The sequence below is a fragment of the Xenopus tropicalis genome, chromosome 1, assembly GCF_000004195.4.
Source record: "Xenopus tropicalis strain Nigerian chromosome 1, UCB_Xtro_10.0, whole genome shotgun sequence".
Lineage (NCBI taxonomy): Eukaryota > Metazoa > Chordata > Amphibia > Anura > Pipidae > Xenopus > Xenopus tropicalis.
In genome coordinates, this window is record NC_030677.2 from 78736762 (window position 1) to 78758522 (window position 21761).

The window sequence follows — 21761 nt, forward strand, 5'->3', positions numbered from 1 at the left end:
GGCCTGCAATGCATCACCCCCGCCACTTGTAACAATTGCGCATCGTCAGCCCCCCTTCTTTCTGCTTCTTGTCTCACTGCGGGGGGGGCGTGATCCAGGGTGGGGGGTGTGCCTTGGTCGCATGTCATGTTTGCCTGGCTCTGAATACATGTACCGTATATACTCGAGTATAAGCCGATCCAAATATAAGCCGAGGTACCTAATTTTAACTAAGAAAACTGGAAAAACTTATTGACTCGAGTATAAGCCTAGGGTGGGAAATGCAGCAGTTACTGCTAAGTTTCAATAATCAAAATAAATACCAATAAATATACCTAATAAATATATAAAGTAGACAGCCAGTTGGTGCACACCACTAACAATGATTATACCTGGGTGAGAGCAAATATAGTACAATAAGACAAAAAAGTGTCAGCACTCACAGGATTTTAAATATTTGAAAAAATATAAATTTTATTACAAAATATGAAAAAGGAACATTACAGACCTCAGACCTCAAAACTTTTTGTACTGTCTTTTCTCTGCCTCCTGACGAAAGTCCCTGTGGGGACTGAAACGTTGAGGTCTGAGGTCTGTAATGTTCCTTTTTCATATTTTGTAATAAAATGTATCTTTTTTCAAATATTTTAAATCCTGTGAGTGCTGACACTTTTTTGTCTTATAATAAATATATAAATATATACCTAATAAATACCAATAAAATTACATTAATAAAAATAATTCAGCTGTCTAATTGTCACACACACACAAAAACTCACTGATTAATCATTTTCGTGCTAACACCTCAATCACATAATCTGCAGTGGCACAGCAACATAGCAATTCAGGTTGAAAAAAAGATGCATCCCTCAAGGTCAAACTTTTAACTAAATTAAACCTGCTTGACTGCCAGTTAATTCAAAGGATACAAAGAGATGCAGTGGGCACTAACAAAACAAATATTTTATGTACAGTACAGAGTCAGAACAAATATCAGGGTAAATTAATTGCTTATTTCATGTATAATAACTCCTGGAAAGATGGGGTAATAGCAGCACCAATTCCAAGTAAAAGACCTATCTTGCCTGTACCCTTTGCTCTGCCCCTTTTTCAGCTAATTTGTTTTACAGTTTGTAATGCAGTGGTGTAACTTTAGGGGGGGGCAGAACCCCTGGGGAGTTAAAACACCAGTGGTTACCATCAGGGGGTATGGATTTCATATTTGGTTACTTAAATATATAACATAACAGTTTGGAGCAAGAGAAGGGTTAATAATGCTATTACTGTGAAACTGCAAAGCCACTAAACTAGAGCTGTAGGTGAATCTAGATAAAAGTAATGAGTAGGTAGAGTTTTGGGGGTGGGGGTATTACCTCTTAGGTGAGCAGCAGCAGCAGTCTATTAAACTTACAGAAAAAACATTCAAAACTCCAGAACTCTCTAACATTCATTTTCCATGCTGCTGGTTCAGCCCCCGAAGTTAGATTGGCTGGAGGGAGGGTCAAAGTTCACTCTCCAGCCAATCGGATTTCAGATATACTGGGACTTAAAATTAACAGCGGAAAGCAGCAACACGGATGTTTTCAGGCATGATGGAAGATCTTAGTGTGAGAGAAGATACCCTTTCCTATACGCAGACAGGCTTTGCAGCACAATAAAGCTAGTGAAGCTGGTGCGAGCGGGAATGGAGCTGGAAGGGGCTTGTGCAGGTCAGGCTTTTTTTTTAAAAAAAAAACAGTGTGTATTTCGTCCGACTCGAGTATAAGCCAAGGGTTAATTTTTCAGCACATTTTTGGTGCTGAAAAACTCTGCTTATACTCGAGTATATACGGTATATAACATATGTGGCTCCAGAGTTGTTTGACAGAAGGTCTTGCCAATAAAGGAGACATTCAGATTGCAGTAGAATTCACTAGTTAGTTCATCCTAGTTAGGATGAAGACACACAAGGCGATTAGTCGGTGCGATATTTTGAAATATTAACATGCTGCAAATGGCACGTGATTGATAGTGGTGACTTTTATATTAACCTAGGGCAGCTATATTGCCACAATTAGTCGCCATGACCGAGTTTTTTAAAAGTCGTGGCAACTAATCGCCCCGTGTGTTTTAACCCTTACAGTGGTATTTGGGTTTGTTTTATTTCAGGCATAAAATGGTGACTGGGCACTTACACAAATAGCCCTTGTTCCCTTTATAACAAGTACTTAGTAAGCCACCTGATAAATGTGTGTATACTGCCCTAGACCCTGAAGAAACAATAGTAATACAAATAGCAGGCAGTGTCACATTTATTTGGTGCACAAAAAATCATACATGTATCCAGAATTCAAAAAAATCAACACTGAAAGGACAAAGGTTTTTTAGTGGTCCATGGCCCCCAAGCTCCTCGGTCCTATCATGTGTTGCATCTAAGCGCTTCATCAGATTTGGCATAAAATAGCGATTGGGCACTTACAAATGCTAGAATTAGTTCCCTTTAATGCTCTATGCAAAGAACAAAACTAGTAGGGTGCCTGTAGTTTTGGCTAAGAATGCATCCCGTGTGCCATAGTTCTTGTGGTACTTATAAATTTTAGGAAGCTATCTGTATCATTGATTTTAAAAGCTATTACACCGAGAATATCAGACAGTCCTTTCAAAGTTGTCCAGTACCTACTGAAGTGTGGCCATTCTGAAAAAATATGTAGCTGTTTATCCTTTTACTCCAATGATTTAGCTTATGTTTTATGAGTCGACTGTACTTTATAAATTCTATTTACAGTGCCTCTGATTTCTTACAGGCCGTGGAAGTGACACACAGAGGGAGAGCAGTTTAAAGGACCTACTGAAGCAACTGCCTGACTCACATTACAGTCTATTAAAATATCTATGCCATTTTCTGACCCAGGTGGTTGAGCATTGTGGGGAGAACCGAATGAATGTTCATAATCTAGCAACTGTGTTTGGACCTAGCTGCTTCCAGTAAGTTCCCAATAAAGACATCTTGAATTTTGCAGAAAAAGATCTTGCTGTTTTTGCATACCAGCCGAAGCTTAATAACCACAACTTTATTTGGGCAACTTTGAACATGCAGCATTTGTTGCCCTATACTTTCTCTCCATTTCAAACATGTAGACTTTCCTGTAAGTCTTTGTATGCCTTATAGTTCAGTATTTTGTACAGCAGAAAATAAGTTTAAATAGAGTTTACAGCCATTTAAAATTGCAAACACAAGCTAAACACAAGTATGTCAAAACAGTTTCATGTTTTTGTTTCTGAAATATGATTTTTTTTTTTTATTGGCCTTTCCCTTGTCCATCTTAAGAAACCTTGATTAAATTACACTACTTTTTACACTATTTTTATGCCACTTTTTACTTAAGATTTTCTCCTGAGCCCTATTGAATTTAATGAGTTATCTCACCACTGAGGTGCTGTAAAGCAATGGTGTACATTTCTGCAGTAAATTAAATTCCACAGCCTTATATATTACTGGCTTTAACTTTGTTCTGCCTGCTGATTTCTAAAATGGTTATGGTTGGTATTAAATCAAGAGGAAGTCGAAATACACTGCTTGATAAATAGCACTTTTATTTTACACCACTTTTTTTATATATGTTTTGTGTAAACATTACACAGCTTGATAAATTGGCCTTTTAGTATACTTAGCAAGTTCACAGGGTTTGGAGTGAGAAAACAACATCTTTGTCAGTTCTGAAGGTCAGCGGATTGTTGAACTAATGTCAATGTTTTATCTTTATTTTGATGCCTGACAATTTTATCGGGCATGTTTAGAACCCATATCAACAAAACAAGCAATCGGCTCTCCTGATTCCCATTAGTGAAGCTATAAGGTACTATAAAAAACTATAAAACTAGGATTTATTTTATTTTATTTATTTTTTTAAAGAGTTGTTGACAGGACTTGTTTCTTGTAACCTTTAATTGGTAGTGTTTATAAACTACTTTATGAACTTAAGTATTGATTCTGAGTTATTACCTGTTTAGTTTTCCATATGTTAAGGTATACCACTAGCTAGGGCAGGGGTCCCCAACCTTTCTTGCTCGTGAGCCACAGTCAAATGTTAAAAGACTTGGAGAGCAACACAAGCATCATAAAAGTTCAGAGGTGCCAAATAAGGGCTAAGATTGGCTATTGGGTAGCCTCTATGCAAACTATCAGCTTACAGGGGGCTTTATTTGGTAGTAAATCTTGTTTTTATTCAACCAAAACGTGCCACCAAGTCAAGAATTAAGAAATAACTCCCTGCTTTGGGGGCACTGAGAGCAACATATTGCTCACGAGCCACTAGTTGGGGATCACTGAGCTACGGTAATACAATTATGAATTGCAGTTTCACAAGCTTCTCATTTGACAGTTAATCATTGTATGCCCTTTTGTACCAGTGATTTGTTCCAGAACATTTATCTGTGGTGTAGGCACTTGCAAAATCCAGTATTTAGATGGATCTGCCAGAAATGACTAGCAGAAAAGACCTTTGTACAACTTAGTCTTACTGATGGCCACATACTGTTGTGAAGGCGTCTGTTGTGATTTGTTATCAGTTTTTATTAGCATGACTTCACATACTTGATTTAACTAAAAATAGTTTTTTAATCTATTTCCTCACATGACTCGCATTCATTTGTTATGGCATGGTATTTTCTGGCATTTTTTTGCCGTAACAAGTAGCTGGCTACAATTTATTCTGTGTCCACCTTGTTGAGGAAAGATAATAAGAAATTAAAAGAGATATACAAGTTTGGGCAAAATAATCATACAGATACTGTAGTTGCAATGTTGATGCTATGATTTAGTAATTTTAACTCCTAATTTGGCCACAGATGCTTGTTTCCATTGAAAATTGTGCTAAGAGTTTAACCTGGAAAGATAGAATATTAAGTGGCAAAGCTTTAGTTTTTGATATGTTGACTACATAATTCATCAGTGTAAACATTTAATTTTATAAGATGTTAATGTTGGCTTGAATAATCTGTGCCAAAGGAAGGTTCAATGGCCAAAGCAAACAATAACAGACATCCATGGTGAGTCTTCCTACTAATCATAGTGGGAGAAGAAAGTTTGTTAAAGAGTTAACTGTAGGCAGTGGGACCAGTTTACAGAGCCTTGAGTCCATCTATAAAGGCACCAGATATATTAAATCTGGGTAATATATTAAATAAACATAAAACCAAGACAAAGGTCAATCACTTTATAAATATCAAGCGTCAAAAGTAACAGCTGAGAATAGGAGGCATTTACATCATCTATAACAGTGCTGTCCAACTGGCGGCCCGCGACCCCCCTCTGTGTGGCCCCCCACCTGTCTGGCTGCTTTGATGGCTTACTCTTGTGTAAGCTTTAAATGGTATCAGTACTGTGATTAACTGCCCCCCCCCCCTGCATGGTTCACACCTCAGATTCAGGCTGTAATCAGGCTGTATTGTTTAAATATGTAATCCACTGTGTTGTTCACACCTTTTAATCTCTGCATTGTTCACCCCCTGCAGTGTTCACACCTCAGGCTCATGCTGTAATCACCCCCATTGTTCCCCTGTTCACACCTCAGGAGCAGTAGAAACCCACAAATAATCCCTGCATACTACAAAAAGAACATATACTGAGGTGGTACTGCAATTAAAAAGTTTTTTAATATATAGTTATTGTGCAGACTGTAGGAGCAGTGCCAACATTGTGTCACTGTAGGCTGCCTGTGTGTGCCATACACACAGGCAGCATAGGGCAAGCAGAGTATGGCACGCACAGGCAGGGTAGGGAAGGCAGAGTATGGCACACACAGGCAGAGTAGGGCAGGCAGACTATGGCGCACACACAGGCCAAGTTTGGCACAAACCAGCCAAGAATGGCACACACAGTGAAAGTATGGCACACGCAGGCAGGGTAGGGAAGGCAGAGTATGGCACACACAGGCAGAGTAGGGCAAGGTATGGCACACACAGGCCAAGTTTGGCACAAACCAGCCAAGAATGGCACACACAGTGAAAGTATGGCACACGCAGGCAGGGTAGGGAAGGCAGAGTATGGCACACACAGGCCAAGTATGGCACAAACCAGCCAAGAATGGCACACACAGTGAAAGTATGGCACACACAGGCAGGGTAGGGCAGGCAGAGTATGGCACACACAGGCAGGGTAGGGAAGGCAGAGTATGGCACACACAGGCCAAGTATGGCTCAAACCAGCCAAGAATGGCACACACAGTGAAAGTATGGCACACGCAGGCAGGGTAGGGCAGGCAGAGTATGGCACACACAGGCAGGGTAGGGGAGGCAGAGTATGGCACACAAAGGCAGGGTAGGGCAGGCAGAGTATGGCACACACAGGCAGGGTAGGGAAGGCAGAGTATGGCACACACAAAGGCAGGGTAGGGCAGGCAGAGTATGGCAGGTTTTTGCTGTACTACAACCATTAATATGGGTATGGTCATGTGATAACATGGGTGTGGTTTCAAGTGGGTGCGGTTTCAAAAAGGGGAGTGGTCAAAACTGGCTTCCATTATCGGCCCTCCACCACGTAGGTCGGAAAAATTCCGGCCCTCGGTACAACAGAAGTTGGACAGCACTGATCTATAATATTGACTAATTGTTGGATCTGTTGAAGAGGAAAAAAAGAAAAATCTCCAAGTGGAGGGCTGAAGAAATTTTTCTCCAGGAGCACGGGTAATTAAATTTCACGAAATTAGCAAAAAGGTGATCATTGCGGAAGGGTAAATTACATAGTTACATAGGGTTGAAAAAAGACCAGATTCCATTAAGTTCAACCCTTCCAAGTAAACCCAGCACACACAAACCTATATTGACCTATCTATAAACTCACATACATAAACCATATATACCAACATCAATACGAACTGTAGATTTTAGTATCACAATAGCCTTGGATACTATGCTTGTTCAAGAACTCATCCAGGCCCCTCTTAAAGGCATTAACAGAATCTGCCGTCACAACATCACTAGGAAGGGCATTCCACAACCTCACTAAAATTTTGAAAAACGATCAGCTCACCAGAGGCCAGCCCTTTAGATTAGAGTAGTTGGTTTTACAAGGTGTGGGACTTGTAAAACCACCTACTTTAATCTAAAGGGGTGGCCTTTGGTGAGCTGATCGTTTTTATGGGAAAAAAGAACATCTCCTATCTGCCTTTAATCCCCTCTAATGTACTTGTACAGAGTATTCGTGTCACAAGCACCTTTTTTCCAGAGAAAACAACCCCAACCTTGACAGTCTAACCTCATAGTTTAAATCTTCCATCCCCTTTACCAGTTTAATTGCATGTCTCTGCACTCCCTCACTGCAGGTTGAGAAGTAGACACCCCACACAATGCTCCAGAACCATGCCCAGTATTAGAAAGCATTTGGGACTACTTGGTACTACATGGAGGAGAAAAACTCAAGGACATGTATGAGGTTTTTGTAAATCTCAGCTGAGTAAGCTCCAGTTTGGTCGAGAAGCTAGGGCCATATGACGGATCAGTTAGTGAATACCAATAGCCTCATGTAAATCCCCTTGTCGCATGCTCAGACTAGTTGATCTCAGCATTTCTGCATAGTGGTCTTTGTCAAAATATGGAAAAAATTGTAGGTTCATCATCTGGGTACACCAGATGTGTGTTCTAAATAACTTTAATAGGTCTTTCTTAGTTTCAAAAGACGAACAACCACATCTCAGGGTGCGTTTTTTCAGAATGAGGTTTAGCTTGTAATGATCTTTTACAAACCAGTGAAGGACTTGGGTACATTGTAATTACATATTACATTACATAAATGCTGAGCACCAGGCAGATGTAAAGAGGAGAGGCCTGGGCAAGCAGGAATTATTTTCTATTTATGAAGATGTTGTGTGCCTTGACATCATATTAGTGATATTTGTTTTCTAAAATATCTATTCAGGTACCAAATTTCTTTATAAAGTTCCGAAAATGCTGACTTTCACAATTCAGTTTGAAAAGTAGTTGTCAATTTATGTAAAAGTGATTCCATACTAGCGTCTAATACGGTTTACATAAGACATCAGCATGTTCATCTTATACAGTGGAGGAAATAATTATTTGACCCCTCACTGATTTTGTAAGTTTGTCCAATGACAAAGAAATGAAAAGTCTCAGAACAGTATCATTTCAATGGTAGGTTTATTTTAACAGTGGCAGATAGCACATCAAAAGGAAAATCGAAAAAATAACTTTAAATAAAAGATAGCAACTGATTTGCATTTCATTGAGTGAAATAAGTTTTTGAACCCTCTAACAAAAAAAGACTTAATACTTAGTGGAAAAACCCTTGTTTGCAAGCACAGAGGTCAAACGTTTCTTGTAATTGATGACCAAGTTTGCGCACATTTTAGGAGGAATGTTGGTCCACTCCTCTTTGCAGATCATCTCTAAATCCCTAAGGTTTCGAGGCTGTCTCTGTGCAACTCTGAGTTTGAGCTCCCTCCATAGGTTTTCTATTGGATTAAGGTCCGGAGACTGACTAGGCCACTCCATGACCTTAATGTGCTTCTTCTTGAGCCACTCCTTTGTTGCCTTTGCTGTATGTTTTGGGTCATTGTCGTGCTGGAACACCCATCCACGACCCATTTTCAGTTTCCCTGGAGGGAAGGAGGTTGTCGTTCAGGATTTCACGATACATGGCTCCGTCCATTTTCCCGTTAATGCGAATAAGTTGTCCTGTGCCCTTAGCAGAAAAACACCCCCAAAGCAAAATGTTTCCACCCCCATGCTTGACGGTGGGGACGGTGTTTTGGGGGTCATAGGCAGCATTTTTCTTCCTCCAAACACAGCGAGTTGAGTTAATGCCAAAGAGCTCTATTTTGGTCTCATCAGACCACAGCACCTTCTCCCAGTCACTCACAGAATCATTCAGGTGTTCATTGGGAAACTTCAGACGGGCCTGCACATGTGCCTTCTTGAGCAGGGGGACCTTGCGAGCCCTGCAGGATTTTAATCCATTGCGGTGTAATGTGTTTCCAATGGTTTTCTTGGTGACTGTGGTCCCTGCTAATTTGAGGTCATTAACTAACTCCTCCCGTGTAGTTCTAGGATGCTTTTTCACCTTTCTCAGAATCATTGACACCCCACGAGGTGAGATCTTGCGTGGAGCCCCAGAGCGAGGTCGATTGATGGTCATTTTGTGCTCCTTCCATTTTCGAACAATCGCACCAACAGTTGTCACCTTCTCACCCAGCTTCTTGCTAATGGTTTTGTAGCCCATTCCAGCCTTGTGCAGGTCTACAATTTTGTCTCTGACATCCTTGGACAGCTCTTTGGTCTTTCCCATGTTGGAGAGTTTGGAGTCTGCTTGATTGATTGATTCTGTGGACAGGTGTCTTTTATACAGGTGACTAGTTAAGACAGGTGTCCTTAATGAGGTTGACTAATTGAGTAGAAGTGTCTAACCACTCTGTGGGAGCCAGAACTCTTAATGGTTGGTAGGGGTTCAAAAACTTATTTCACTCAATGAAATGCAAATCAGTTGCTATCTTTTATTTAAAGTTATTTTTTCGATTTTCCTTTTGATGTGCTATCTGCCACTGTTAAAATAAACCTACCATTGAAATGATACTGTTCTGAGACTTTTCATTTCTTTGTCATTGGACAAACTTACAAAATCAGTGAGGGGTCAAATAATTATTTCCTCCACTGTAAGGATGAAAGTGGCCACCCTGATATTTCTGTTTATTGTAACAAAATTAGTAGCTAATATGCAAAAAATACTCACGGTTGTTACCACACAAAATTCTGCTTGTATCTGAATCCAGGCCCACGCAATTTCTGTGAGTGCAGACACCGGAGCAGCCGAAGGCCAGCGGATTGGCTGATTTTCAGCCTGAGCTTATATGCAGGCCAAGAATCAGCCCTGTGTGGCAGATTTGATAAAAGAAACAGATAAAGCCATTTATTTTAATCCAGAAAGACAGAGTTGGGTCATCAAATGAAATAGTCTGGAATATATTGAAATCATGTGGGAATGCCATCTTGCAGAGTGATTTCTGGCTGAAATGAAAAAAAAAAAGTAATTGGCTAATTGGCCCAGATCATACCTGTGTCTTTCCGCTCTGTACACTACCTCTGTGCAGGACAGGGAAACTTCAGGAGTAGAGGAAGACTGTACTTCCCCAGTCTGACCTGCACCCAACCCAAACCCACAATGGTTACTCAACTTTTACCCAACTTTTAACCCTATCCCACCTAACTGGCTGCTGCAGGTTGTGGTTCAACCTGCACAAAAAATATCTACCCTTATTGTAAAATATAATTTTTCCATGACAATATGAAGCAATAAGGCTGAAGTCAGAGTGCTTGTATAGAGCTCCGAAGTTACTTTGTATATCATAATTGTTTCACTTTTCTCAGTGCAAACATTAATAAAAAGTATAATAGACAAACACAATATCTATACACTCATCTTTACTTTCAGAGAAAAAGTCGTTGTAAAATAAACATTCTATGAATGCTATGCTTTCCCTTTATTACTTTATTTCACCAATAGTTAAAAATAATTTCTATTACTTCACTGACTTGGCCTCTTTGAAAAAGAAATGATTGTTTGAAATTTCTATTTCTGTACACATTTAATGAGAACACTGCTTTCAAAAAACACACACTGGCCCACACCCATGATATTGTGCTGGTACATGTGTACATAGCTTACATTTAATTAATGTTAAATTAACAACACTTAAATTTCAAAGAGCGGAATATAAAAATGTCAGCCTGAGGTATTGGTTTTCTATTATATCTTACATTATAGTTAGCATGTTCCTGCTTCCATTGCACATATAAAGATTTGGTCCTTTGGCATAAATTACAATTAAAATGTCAGAATGTGTTTACAAGATAGCTATTAAACATAAATATTTTATCCTGGCATATGATAAAAATATGGGTTTGTACTTACTGGAGCATTCTTCTCAGTTAGTGTAAGGCCAATCAAACCAAATTTTAATCCAAAACCATGAGGGGAGGGGTGTGGTCCTAATGGGATATAAGAGTACCCCCCCCCCACACACACACACACACAAGCACGCACTCGCACATTATGGAATTGTTACGTTTGTACATGCATGGTACTGTGTATCGGATAAGACTGGTGAATAGCATTAAATGGGAGTGTACCTGGGTGAAAATATACCACCCTTTACTCCTTTACTTCAGTTTCAAAGTTACCAGTTTACAACTGGATTTACAGAAAAAAAAGGATTGTTTTAAATACTTAAGAATGTTTATTGCAGAAAAAGGGAATTGGTTTCCTAACTAATGATGCATTGCATTACTGGATAGATTACAACTAGTATGGTACAGTTTTTGCCAGTACAGCCATTTTAAAATCTACTTAGCCAATAAAAGGTATCACCTACTCTTCTGGTATTTTCTGTTTTTAATCTACTCTGTGGCCTTATTTGTAGACAGTCTTTAATTGCACTCTGAAGCTTAGCTTTAGCCTGTTTTTTTTAATGTCAATTTACATCTTAGACACACATGGCTCTACTGGGATTTTGAATAGTTATTTTGGTGATCTTTCTAGACTGCTTTGCTTTTAACCACCATCAATTGTTTGTATACATAAGTCAGTTGAGTAATTTAGTGGGCTGTAGTGAAAACCAAAACAGTGTGTCTCTTGTTTGTCACTTGTGTGTCAAACTGTCCAGCTGGGGACAAACATAACTTCAGCACATTTCATGCTACTGACAAAGTCAAACTGCTTTAAAGAAGGATTGGCTTTTACATGGTTCAAGGTGATTCTTGTTATAAGAGCTGTAAACACTTTTTTGGATGAATATGTTTTCCAAAAGCAAAGCTGTTCAGCTGGAGACCTTTGGGCCAGGTGAACTTTCATGAGATGTTTATGGTTACCAGCCTGCCCAAGGACTCCATAGATCTTATGATATGATATCATTTTAATATGATCTATCTAGCAAACATAATAAGCATATGACAGTTCAAAAGTTGCATACTGTGAATAAAAACAGGGTTGTAAGGGTAAACACACCTTCATTTCCAGTTTAAATAACCCTTATTTGTACAAACCACCCCCCTAACTCATTTTGCTAGTACAAATACAATACAGTGTATAGAAGTGTCAGTTTAATGAACATTGTTAAAAATAGATGTGCAGATTATGGTTCCACAACTAAGGTGGATGTTTCTTTTTTTCCCCAGTGTCTCCCCAGGGCCAGAATGTATGATGCAGCAGAACATATGTAACAAGATCATGGAAAGGCTGCTAGAAGATTATACTAAATTCTTTGAATGTGAGGCCATAAAAAAAGCTCAGCTACCAGAAGAAACGGCAAGAATTATTACAGTAAAAGTAAGTTGAATGTTTTTACATAAAACTTTGTACATGCAGATTTTTTTAAGCAATGCCCCACCTATGACATATTCATTTATTGGCAAAAAAAACTTGTAGCAAGTAAAGTATTGCAAAGGCTGAAGGCACATGCAGCATCTTCGCTATCGGCATATTTCAGCCAGCATTGATGAGTCCAAAACTTCTTTGTACCGTTGATTGCTAGATAAACTACCTGAAAAATACAGGTATAGCAATTGTTATAAAGACTACTTGGGACCTGGGGTTTTCCAAGTAAGTGATACTTTCTGTAATTTGGATCCACCATACCATATGCTAAAAAGGATTTAAACATTAACTAAACCCACCAATATTGATTCATTATGCTTAGTTAGGATCAAGTACAATGTACTCTTTTATTAAAACAAAGGAAATAAGTAAACAATTAAAATTTCTAAACATTGACTCTATAGGGGGTGGACTTTCTGTAATACAGATCTTTTGGGATAACAGATTTTTGGATAAGGGATCCCATACTCAACCAAATTCTGGAGGTTCTTTACCTACCAACCCTCACTAGAGGGATTTCTAGCATTCTGACTTTTTAGGCAGAAGCAGTTGAAGCTCTTCTCTGCTGGCTAAAATATGCCAGTGGAGAAAAACTGCTGTGTTCCATTTAAGATGACCTATTGTGTTAGCTGAGCAAAATAAACTTTACTTGCACTATATTTAAATTTTGTTTCCTTCAGTCTTGGGATTCACAATCACAGCAAGCAGAATCTTGTGTATACCCGATCTTATGCACAGGCTAAACAATTACAGACTGTAAGTAGAGAAGGGAATATTCTCAGCGTGAAACGCAGCATAATGCGGATGATCTGCTGTGTGTGACTCTGGCCTATAAGGGGGGTGTAAAAAGTGGTGTAATTTTTCAAATTAGTGTGCTATGTATTAAAGTGTATATTTGGATTTACACCGGTAATTTTACTACATTAGTCAATGGACAACCTGAGTAATTTTTATAAGAAGTTTACTTTAGTTTTATATTCAATACACCGTTTGATAAATACACATGATTTTACTCAGTGTAGATTAGAGTTAAATGTGGTGATGTGTGGTGTGTTCTTACTTCGTTTTTTTACACAGCTTGATAAATATGTCCCAATTTAATCTAGCAGAACAAATCACTTTTTGTAACTCGTTTTTGTGCTGGGAATTGAAATTGTAAAGTTTACAGAGGTTGTTTTTTCTAAATCTTCATGTATTCATGCTGGCAATGTGCATGACTTCTAGGTCCTGTTCCAAGTTTTTCTTATTTACTTGCAAGTTTCTCATTTATCTATAGGTTTTATGTTGTGTAGTTAGTAAAGCTGTGTGTCAGTTCCCCATATTATTATGTGATATAAGTATGGGAAAAAATATTTGTTTCCTCAGGAATATAATCCAGACCAACATTTTCACCCTCTGTGTATTGAAGAAAAAGAAACTCTTTCTCGTTCCCCACATATAAAGGTGAGATACTCAGTACTGCGGTGATATATTTTGGGCATCGGAAATTCTCTATATTGTTCTTGGTGCACACCATGACCAAAACTTGACAATAAAGTTGATAGACTTAAGCTATACACGGGCAGATATAAGCTGCTGATTTGAGTCCTTTAGACCAATTCAGCAGCTTATCTGCCCCTGTATGGGGCTCCTTCTAGGGCCAAATGATTGGATCAGCCCAATATTGCCCACCATAGATCAGCTTATCAAACAAGTGGATCTCTGCGTATATGGTCACTTTGGTTCTGCTTTAACTCGAAGCACCACTGAGCCCATCTTCTCCTATTTGCTTGTGCACTGCCATGTTACTACCTACTTATGCTACTAAGCTACGAATGTCTAGTCATTTATCAAAAGATCCCATTATAAAAAGCACAAACATTAAAATGGCAAAGAAAAACCAAAGAGAATGAAAACCTAAATTTTTTTCGTAAGAATTTTCATTCGCTTACAAATTAAAAAAACAAAAACCTCTAGATGGTTACAATTTGCCTAGGACAGTCAGGGCCCCGGAACTAGGGGTAGGCAGAAGAGGCAACTGCCTAGGGCGCAATGATTAGGGGGCGCCAGGCAGAAGCCTCTGTTGCCTACCACTAGTTCCCCTACTTTGCCATTGCATCGCACCTCCCCCAACTGCGCATGGTCGCCAACGGAGGGGGCGAGGTGGCCGACCGGGTTGCCTAGGGCTCCCGGACGGCTTGGCCCGCCCCTGAGGACAGTGTCCATTTACTTCTACATGACCTCAAAGCTTTAAGATATTGGTATAATCCACAGTTTTTAGTGCTAAAAACCACAATTCATGAAAATGAAAAAAATATGAATGCAAGTAAATGGACCCCTTAGTCTAATGGCAGATGGGTTGTTTTCTCCCCTTGTTATATACACCAGTGGAGACAGCTGATCTGCTGCCGTCTGTTTCTGAATATGTGTGTTGACAGGCATGGAATCAGTCTGTCAGGGCATACACAGCACATTTCCTTGCAAAATCCATACTTTAGCATTTTCACGCCAATGCTCACTTGTGTTGTCAGCCACAACTATCTATTTTGGCGAAGAAGCTAAACTTTGTTAAAATGATAATAGATGCATTAAAAAAAAGTTCACTGCTAAGTAACTGATGATTGATACAGTTTTAAAATCTAAATGTCAGGGATTGTAAAATCTATAGTGCTTCAGAATGAGCTTGCAACCTTTTTGGTTTTACAGTTCTATGTTGAACACTAATTTTACTGGCAACATGCAGCAAAGTATTTTTGCATATAATGTGTTAAATGTTAAGCTGTCTATGTCTTATTGATTGCAAATATGAAGTATAATTGCAACAGTTCCATTGCTGGAGGTTTGAATGCTGCAGCACTCCTTATTTATTTAGGTGAGAGAACAATCCTTGTTTCAGACATTAATTTAAAGCCTGGCTTAATGTTTGACCTGTACAGTAGCACTGATTAGCAATTTACTTTATTTTGTTCAGTACCAGACACATAGGAACAAAACACGCAGGAAGAAATTACGCCCAAAGCAAACATTGCAAAGCAAATCAAAAGTTTGCTAGGCAGCTTGAAAATCATACAGTGGCTTGCAAAAGTATTCGGCCCCCTTTAACTTTTCCACATTTTGTCACATTACAGCCACAAACATGAATCAATTTTATTGGAATTCCACGTGAAAGACCAATACAAAGTGGTGTACACGTGAGAAGTGAACATGATTCCAAACATTTTTTACAAATAAATAACTGCAAAGTGGGTCGTGCGTAATTATTCAGCCCCCTGAGTCAATACTTTGTAGAAGCACCTTTTGCTGCAATTACAGCTGCCAGGCTTTTAGGGTATGTCTCTACCAGCTTTGCACATCTAGAGACTGAAATCCTTGCCCATTCTTCTTTGCAAAACAGCTCCAGCTCAGTCAGATTAGATGGACAGCGTTTGTGAACAGCAGTTTTCAGATCTTGCCACAGATTCTCCATTGGATTTAGATCTGGACTGTGACTGGGCCATTCTAACACATGGATATGTATTGTTTTAAACCATTCCATTGTTGCCCTGGCTTTATGTTTAGGGTCGTTGTCCTGCTGGAAGGTGAACCTCCGCCCCAGTCTCAAGTCTTTTGCAGACTCCAAGAGGTTTTCTTCCAAGATTGCCCTGTATTTGGCTCCATCCATCTTCCCATCAACTCTGACCAGCTTCCCTGTCCCTGCTGAAGAGAAGCCCCCCCAGAGCATGATGCTGCCACCACCATATTTGACAGTGGGGATGGTGTGTTCAGAGTGATGTGCAGTGTTAGTTTTCTGCCACACATAGCGTTTTGCATTTTGGCCAAAAAGTTCCATTTTGGTCTCATCTGACCAGTGCACCTTCTTCCACATGTTTGCTGTGTCCCCCACATGGCTTGTGGCAAACTGCAAACGGGACTTCTTATGGTTTTCTGTTAACAATGGCTTTCTTCTTGCCACTCTTCCATAAAGGCCAACTTTGTGCAGTGCACAACTAATAGTTGTCCTATGGACAGATTCCCCCACCTGAGCTGTAGATCTCTGCAGCTCCCCCAGAGTCACCATTTGGCTGCAGAGTCACCTCTTGGCTGCATTTCTGATCAGCGCTCTCCTTGTTCGGCCTGTGAGTTTAGGGGGACGGCCTTGTCTTGGTAGGTTTACAGTGCCATACTCCTTCCATTTCTGAATGATCAGTGGAACAGTGCTCCGTGGGATGTTCAAGGCTTTGGAAATCTTTTTGTAGCCTAAGCCTGCTTTAAATTTCTCAATAACTTTATCCCTGACCTGTCTGGGATGTTCTTTGGACTTCATGGTGTTGTTGCTCCCAATATTCTCTTAGACAACCTCTGAGGCCGTCACAGAGCAGCTGTATTTGTACTGACATTAGATTACACACAGGGGCACTCTATTTAGTCATTAGCACTCATCAGGCAATGTCTATGGGCAACTGACTGCACTCAGACCAAAGGGGGCTGAATAATTACGCACACCCCACTTTGCAGTTATTTATTTGTAAAAAATGTTTGGAATCATGTATGATTTTCATTCCACTTCTCAAGTGTACACCATTTTGTATTGGTCTTTCACGTGGAATTCCAATAAAATTGATTCATGTTTGTGGCTGTAATGTGACAAAATGTGGAAAAGTTCAAGGGGGCCGAATACTTTTGCAAGCCACTGTATATATAGCATTTGACTAACACATTCAATATTTGTATGGAAAATATATTATTCTCTTTTTACATTATATATAGAAAATATATAGTTGTCCTAAAGGGGTTCTTTTTTTTCAAATTGCATCAGTGCTGCTTCAGCAGATCTCTGTCTGCATTGAAATCTATTTTTTATAGAGCAAACTGATTTTTTTTTGTATTTAATTTTGAAAATTGACATGGGCCTTGATATGTTACATTCCAGGTGCCATCAGCCATGTGACTTGTGTTCTGATAAACGTCAGTCTCTCTTTACTGCTGCGCTGCAAGTTTTATTGGCCCCCCCTTCTCCCCCAGCAGCTGATCAGAAGAATAATAGGAAGGTAGCAAGACACCTGTATTGCTAAAAATGCTCCCATTCCCCATCGAGTGGTAGATGTGAGAATATCAATTAATAGTAAAAATCCAAGTCCTGCTCAGACAAGTCATGACTCCTCCAATTACATTGAGTAGTATAAACAATAGTTTATCTAAAAGCGTTTCTATTCTATAGTGCTGGCTCCTTCTGAAAGCTCAGAATCAGGCACAATACACTGAGATGGCTGCCTACACACCAATATTTTAGCTAGAAAAAAAATACATTTGTTGGTTCAAGAAAAAAATCCGCAGTGGTAGAGTGAATTGTAAGAGAGTGTAATTTAGAAATAAAAATTACACCATAAAACCCATGACATAATCCCTCCCTAAGGAAGCACCCAGTAATGTTGCGTTTGTTTGAGAATGTTTGTTTGTTTTTCACTGCAGTGCAAAAAACATCTGCATGATACACCTTTGATTTAATGTTTCAGATCTGCTTTGTTTTCTGTGTTTATCTCATAGTCTTATTATGACTTTATCTTTAGAAATATACTGTGGATCAGACTAACTCTCCAGAGTGTCTGGAGACAAGAGAGGTTCCTTATCATTCTCCACAGGCAAAGGTGAGCCTGCCATATCTCTGCGATATTTAGTATAATATACGTATTGATACATTGTATGTTAAGGTTTCCAGATTTTGAAGCAGATATTTGAGAACAGAAAATAATAATGCAACACGCAGGGCACTGCCGAGATTCTTTACAGGTTTATTGCCCCTACTAAGGATTCTACAGACTGAATTATTCTAAGATTATATGCAGTAATTTTTAGCGGTTATTAAAATGCCTGTATTTGGGTTTTTTTTGTCTTTACTTGGCATTTCTACTATTATCTTGGTCAAGAGCATATTTAAGGAGGCCCAAGCAAAAAATTTTCAGGGCCCTCCCCCTAAGGAATAGTTGGTGACCTGCAGTTTTGTGCATGCTATAGGATGCATGCGAAATAGGGGGTCATAAACCCCTCCCCTTACTGAAAACCCCCTCCTACCAGGAACTGCAGTCCTGTATATTTGCATATATTTTTAGTTTTTTCACCCTAGCACATGGCTGTTCCCAGGGGTGTTTCTGGCCCAGGAGCTGTCCTGAGGTGGCTCCTGCGATGCTCACCCCCCCCCCCCCAGTTCATTTTTGCCGTCCTTGGTAACTTTGGGGGTGCTGCTTCCTGAGACGAGTTTTTCAACTCTCCTCATGGCCAGAGTGCCCCTGACTGTTCCTACCAAAAGGCAAAGGGAGGGATTGTCGTTATGACAAAAAAAAAAAAAAATGATATATATAATATATATGTATAAGCTTAGATTACACAAAAGCTAGTTTTTTCAGTAATTTATTACAGGTAAAAAATCTAGAGCTATTTATTTTCCTTCTCTGTTCACTTCCTAGGAAAATACTATGAATGCAGTAGTTGAACCAACATACAGAGGATTCGATAAGCCTAAAGTAGCTTCTCCAAGAAGAAAGGTAAATCTCCACACTAAAGAGCACCTATGACATATATTGTTCCCCCTCACTGGAGTTTTTGCAATTGTTTGTGTTTGTTTTGTGTGTGTACATTGTGAAGTATATAATGTATTATGTGTATTTTATATTGTGAAGTATATTAATACTAATATTAAAGTGATACTGACACGAAAAAAAACTACTTTTTAAATTATGAATCTACATAAAAAGTTACCTATATGTTATGTTGATCATTTTTCGCCGATAGGGCTGCTTCTGTAAGTAATTGTTAGTTAAAGTTCCTAAACCTGACTGTTCTGCCAACCTGACTGTCTCTTCTCAGCCTGTCAGTTATAGCTTCTAATGCTAACGGACTCCTACAATACAAATATGGCTGCCCCCTCATAGAGAAACATGGGATGTCTGGTAATGTAAAAGCATTGGGCAAATAATTTCATGGCAAAATTATAAAGCTTGTGCAAAGACAGTGTTATAGATTTAAAAAGGCTTTCATTTCTGGTGTCAGTATCTCTTTAATAATATTAAGTCCTATGTAAAGCCATATCCTGTTGACATGACTATTTGACCTACAAATTGGAGTTCACTCAGGCTTATTTATCTAGACAAAGCATGAATGCCTACATGGATAAATGTTACAAATTATATAAATTGGATATAAATTTAGGCTCATCTAATCCCCATATAAACATTAATTAAAGTTGTAATGCATTTTGGAATGCCACATACATGTTTCATGCTGCATGCTTTGCACAATAAATTGTTGTTTAACAGGAAGATTTTAGTTGACTACATTATCTACCAAGGGAATAAGAGGCCCTCAGCCTACAGTTGTTATACCAATAATTTTTCTGCTTTGCATTATCAATTAACAATTACAGGCTCTTGCCAGTTTTAGACTAATATAGCACCAGTGATTTAATTGCCAACCTGACATATTTGCACAATTATCTCCAGCACACTCCCCAGCACACAGTGAAAATGCTCACTAGAGAATTTCTGGTTGAAAAATTGCTCAGACCTACTAACCTAACAATGGTGGTGGTAACATGCACTGTGCCATGCTAAAACTTAGATTTGGTGCCTTAACTAGAAATAATCTGTCATTCACTTCCTAGAGAGATGCTTTGGATGCAGTAGTGAAGGAAGCAAAGAATGGTGGATTTGAAAAACATAAACTTTCTCCAAGAAGAAAGGTTAATTAAATACTTGATAGATATTATATATTTTGCAATGCTGAATTTAAACACTACATTTTTAATTAATTAATGCTTGTTAATGGATACGTTGCATTATGAAATTCATGTACTAGCAGATTTCCGTTGACTGAATTGACTCCATTTACAGCAGAGGGAAAGGATGACCTAAACCACATAAAAACACCAATAAGCATTAATAAGACAATAATCATGGACCAAGGGCAATTCTTGAGTATAGCCCTATCCCAAGAATCCCAAAAATATTTAATTTTTATAAATATATTTTTTATTAGCAGAATTGGAAAAAAAAAAACATATGGTCCATGGAAATGGGGAAAAAAAAAAGTTTGCCAGAACTCTGATAATTTTGGAGGAAATTTTCACCCATATAGTCTAAAGATGGATTGAACAGATAAAACAAAATTAAGAAGCACTGGATACATACAGTAGAGTTTCAACTCAGCCATCCTCTTCCTACCACATGTTAAATCTCTGTGTATTAAATTATTTTTTAACAGAAAAGCAAAGCTACTACTACTATCTATTTCCAATAGATTAGCCACAATAGTGCAAGCTAGAAAGCTATATTTATTCTGTAGAGTGCTTTTACCATACCTGAGTAAACAGCCCTAGAAGCTCTTTCTGTTCATTTAAGATAGCAGCTGCCATGTTAGCTTGGTTTGATGTAACTTCCCTTTACTCCAGTTTCTGGCTGGATTATATTTCTGGGCTCAGTTTACAGCAGGGTGGGGGGAGAAGAGAGAGAGCAGAAAGCTGTGCAGGCTCATGCCTATGCTCTAGAGCAGAGATCCACAACCAGTGGCTCGTGAGCAACATGTTGCTTACCAACCCCTTGGATGTTGCTCCCAGTGGCCTCAAAGACGGTGCTTATTTTTGTATTATTATTTTTTGAACTGTTTGGTATATAACAAAGATGTCTGCAGTGAACTATAATGATCTGCCTGTACATATTTGAATCATTGTCGATTTAACCTAGATTTTTCATTGTATTCACTTTATAGGATGATGTATTCGGCAATGAAATAAAGAATGGGGAAATAGATATGCCTAATACCACCCCAAGAACTGAGGTAAAATAAAAAAGCAGAACTTTTAAATTAAATTGACAATACATTGTGGCATAGCAGACATACTGAGATATATTATTTCATACTGAACTATATTAAACAATGTATGGTTTTAAACAGTGGTGTAACTAGCCATTGCCAGACCCAGATGCAGAATGTAGATTCTGGCATTTGCTGGAGGGGCTGCTGTAAGATTTAGTGGGCCTGTGGGGGTGCTTTTTGGGCTTCTTTCATTGTCCTTCTGCTATCCGTTCCATCTGTGTCTAAAGAAAGCCATACACAAGGCAACATTCGCTGCTTATCTGCTATATGATCCATTCATTGGCCTTGGGCCACTGGGATATTCCATCAGATCTTGAACTAGCTACATTACAACATGTGCTTTACACACTGCATCCTTTCTGTATTTCTGAAACTATAGTAGATTAGTAAATAACCACCCCTATTGCATTAAGTCCCAAAATGCAGTATTAGTTACCCTTTAAAAAAAGACTGGATGGGAATAAAATGCAGGTAAACATACATATGTCCTTGAGGACTGTTGCATTGTCCCCAAATACTGTAAAATAATTACTTTAGGGAAAATATAACCACTTTTTTGACACAAGCTCATTCAGCTGGGATTTTGTAGAAAAGGTGC

At 38.9% G+C, this 21761-nt stretch overlaps 1 protein-coding gene across 10 annotated transcripts in view; it reads left to right on the forward strand.

The window, feature by feature from the left end:
- fam13a (family with sequence similarity 13 member A) overlaps positions 1–21761 on the forward strand; it is a 126978-nt gene that overhangs the window by 34654 nt on the left and 70563 nt on the right. For 8 of the 10 annotated variants that reach the window (XM_031903208.1, XM_031903198.1, XM_031903205.1 and 5 more), the window contains 7 exons: positions 2763–2943; positions 12142–12292; positions 13706–13783; positions 17866–17943; positions 18760–18837; positions 19953–20030; positions 21056–21124. In XM_031903208.1, the coding sequence (XP_031759068.1) occupies positions 2763–2943; positions 12142–12292; positions 13706–13783; positions 17866–17943; positions 18760–18837; positions 19953–20030; positions 21056–21124 (713 nt within the window). The remainder of the gene's footprint in view (positions 1–2762; positions 2944–12141; positions 12293–13705; positions 13784–17865; positions 17944–18759; positions 18838–19952; positions 20031–21055; positions 21125–21761) is intronic. The other 2 variants (XM_031903215.1, XM_031903223.1) reach the window with 1 other exon arrangement.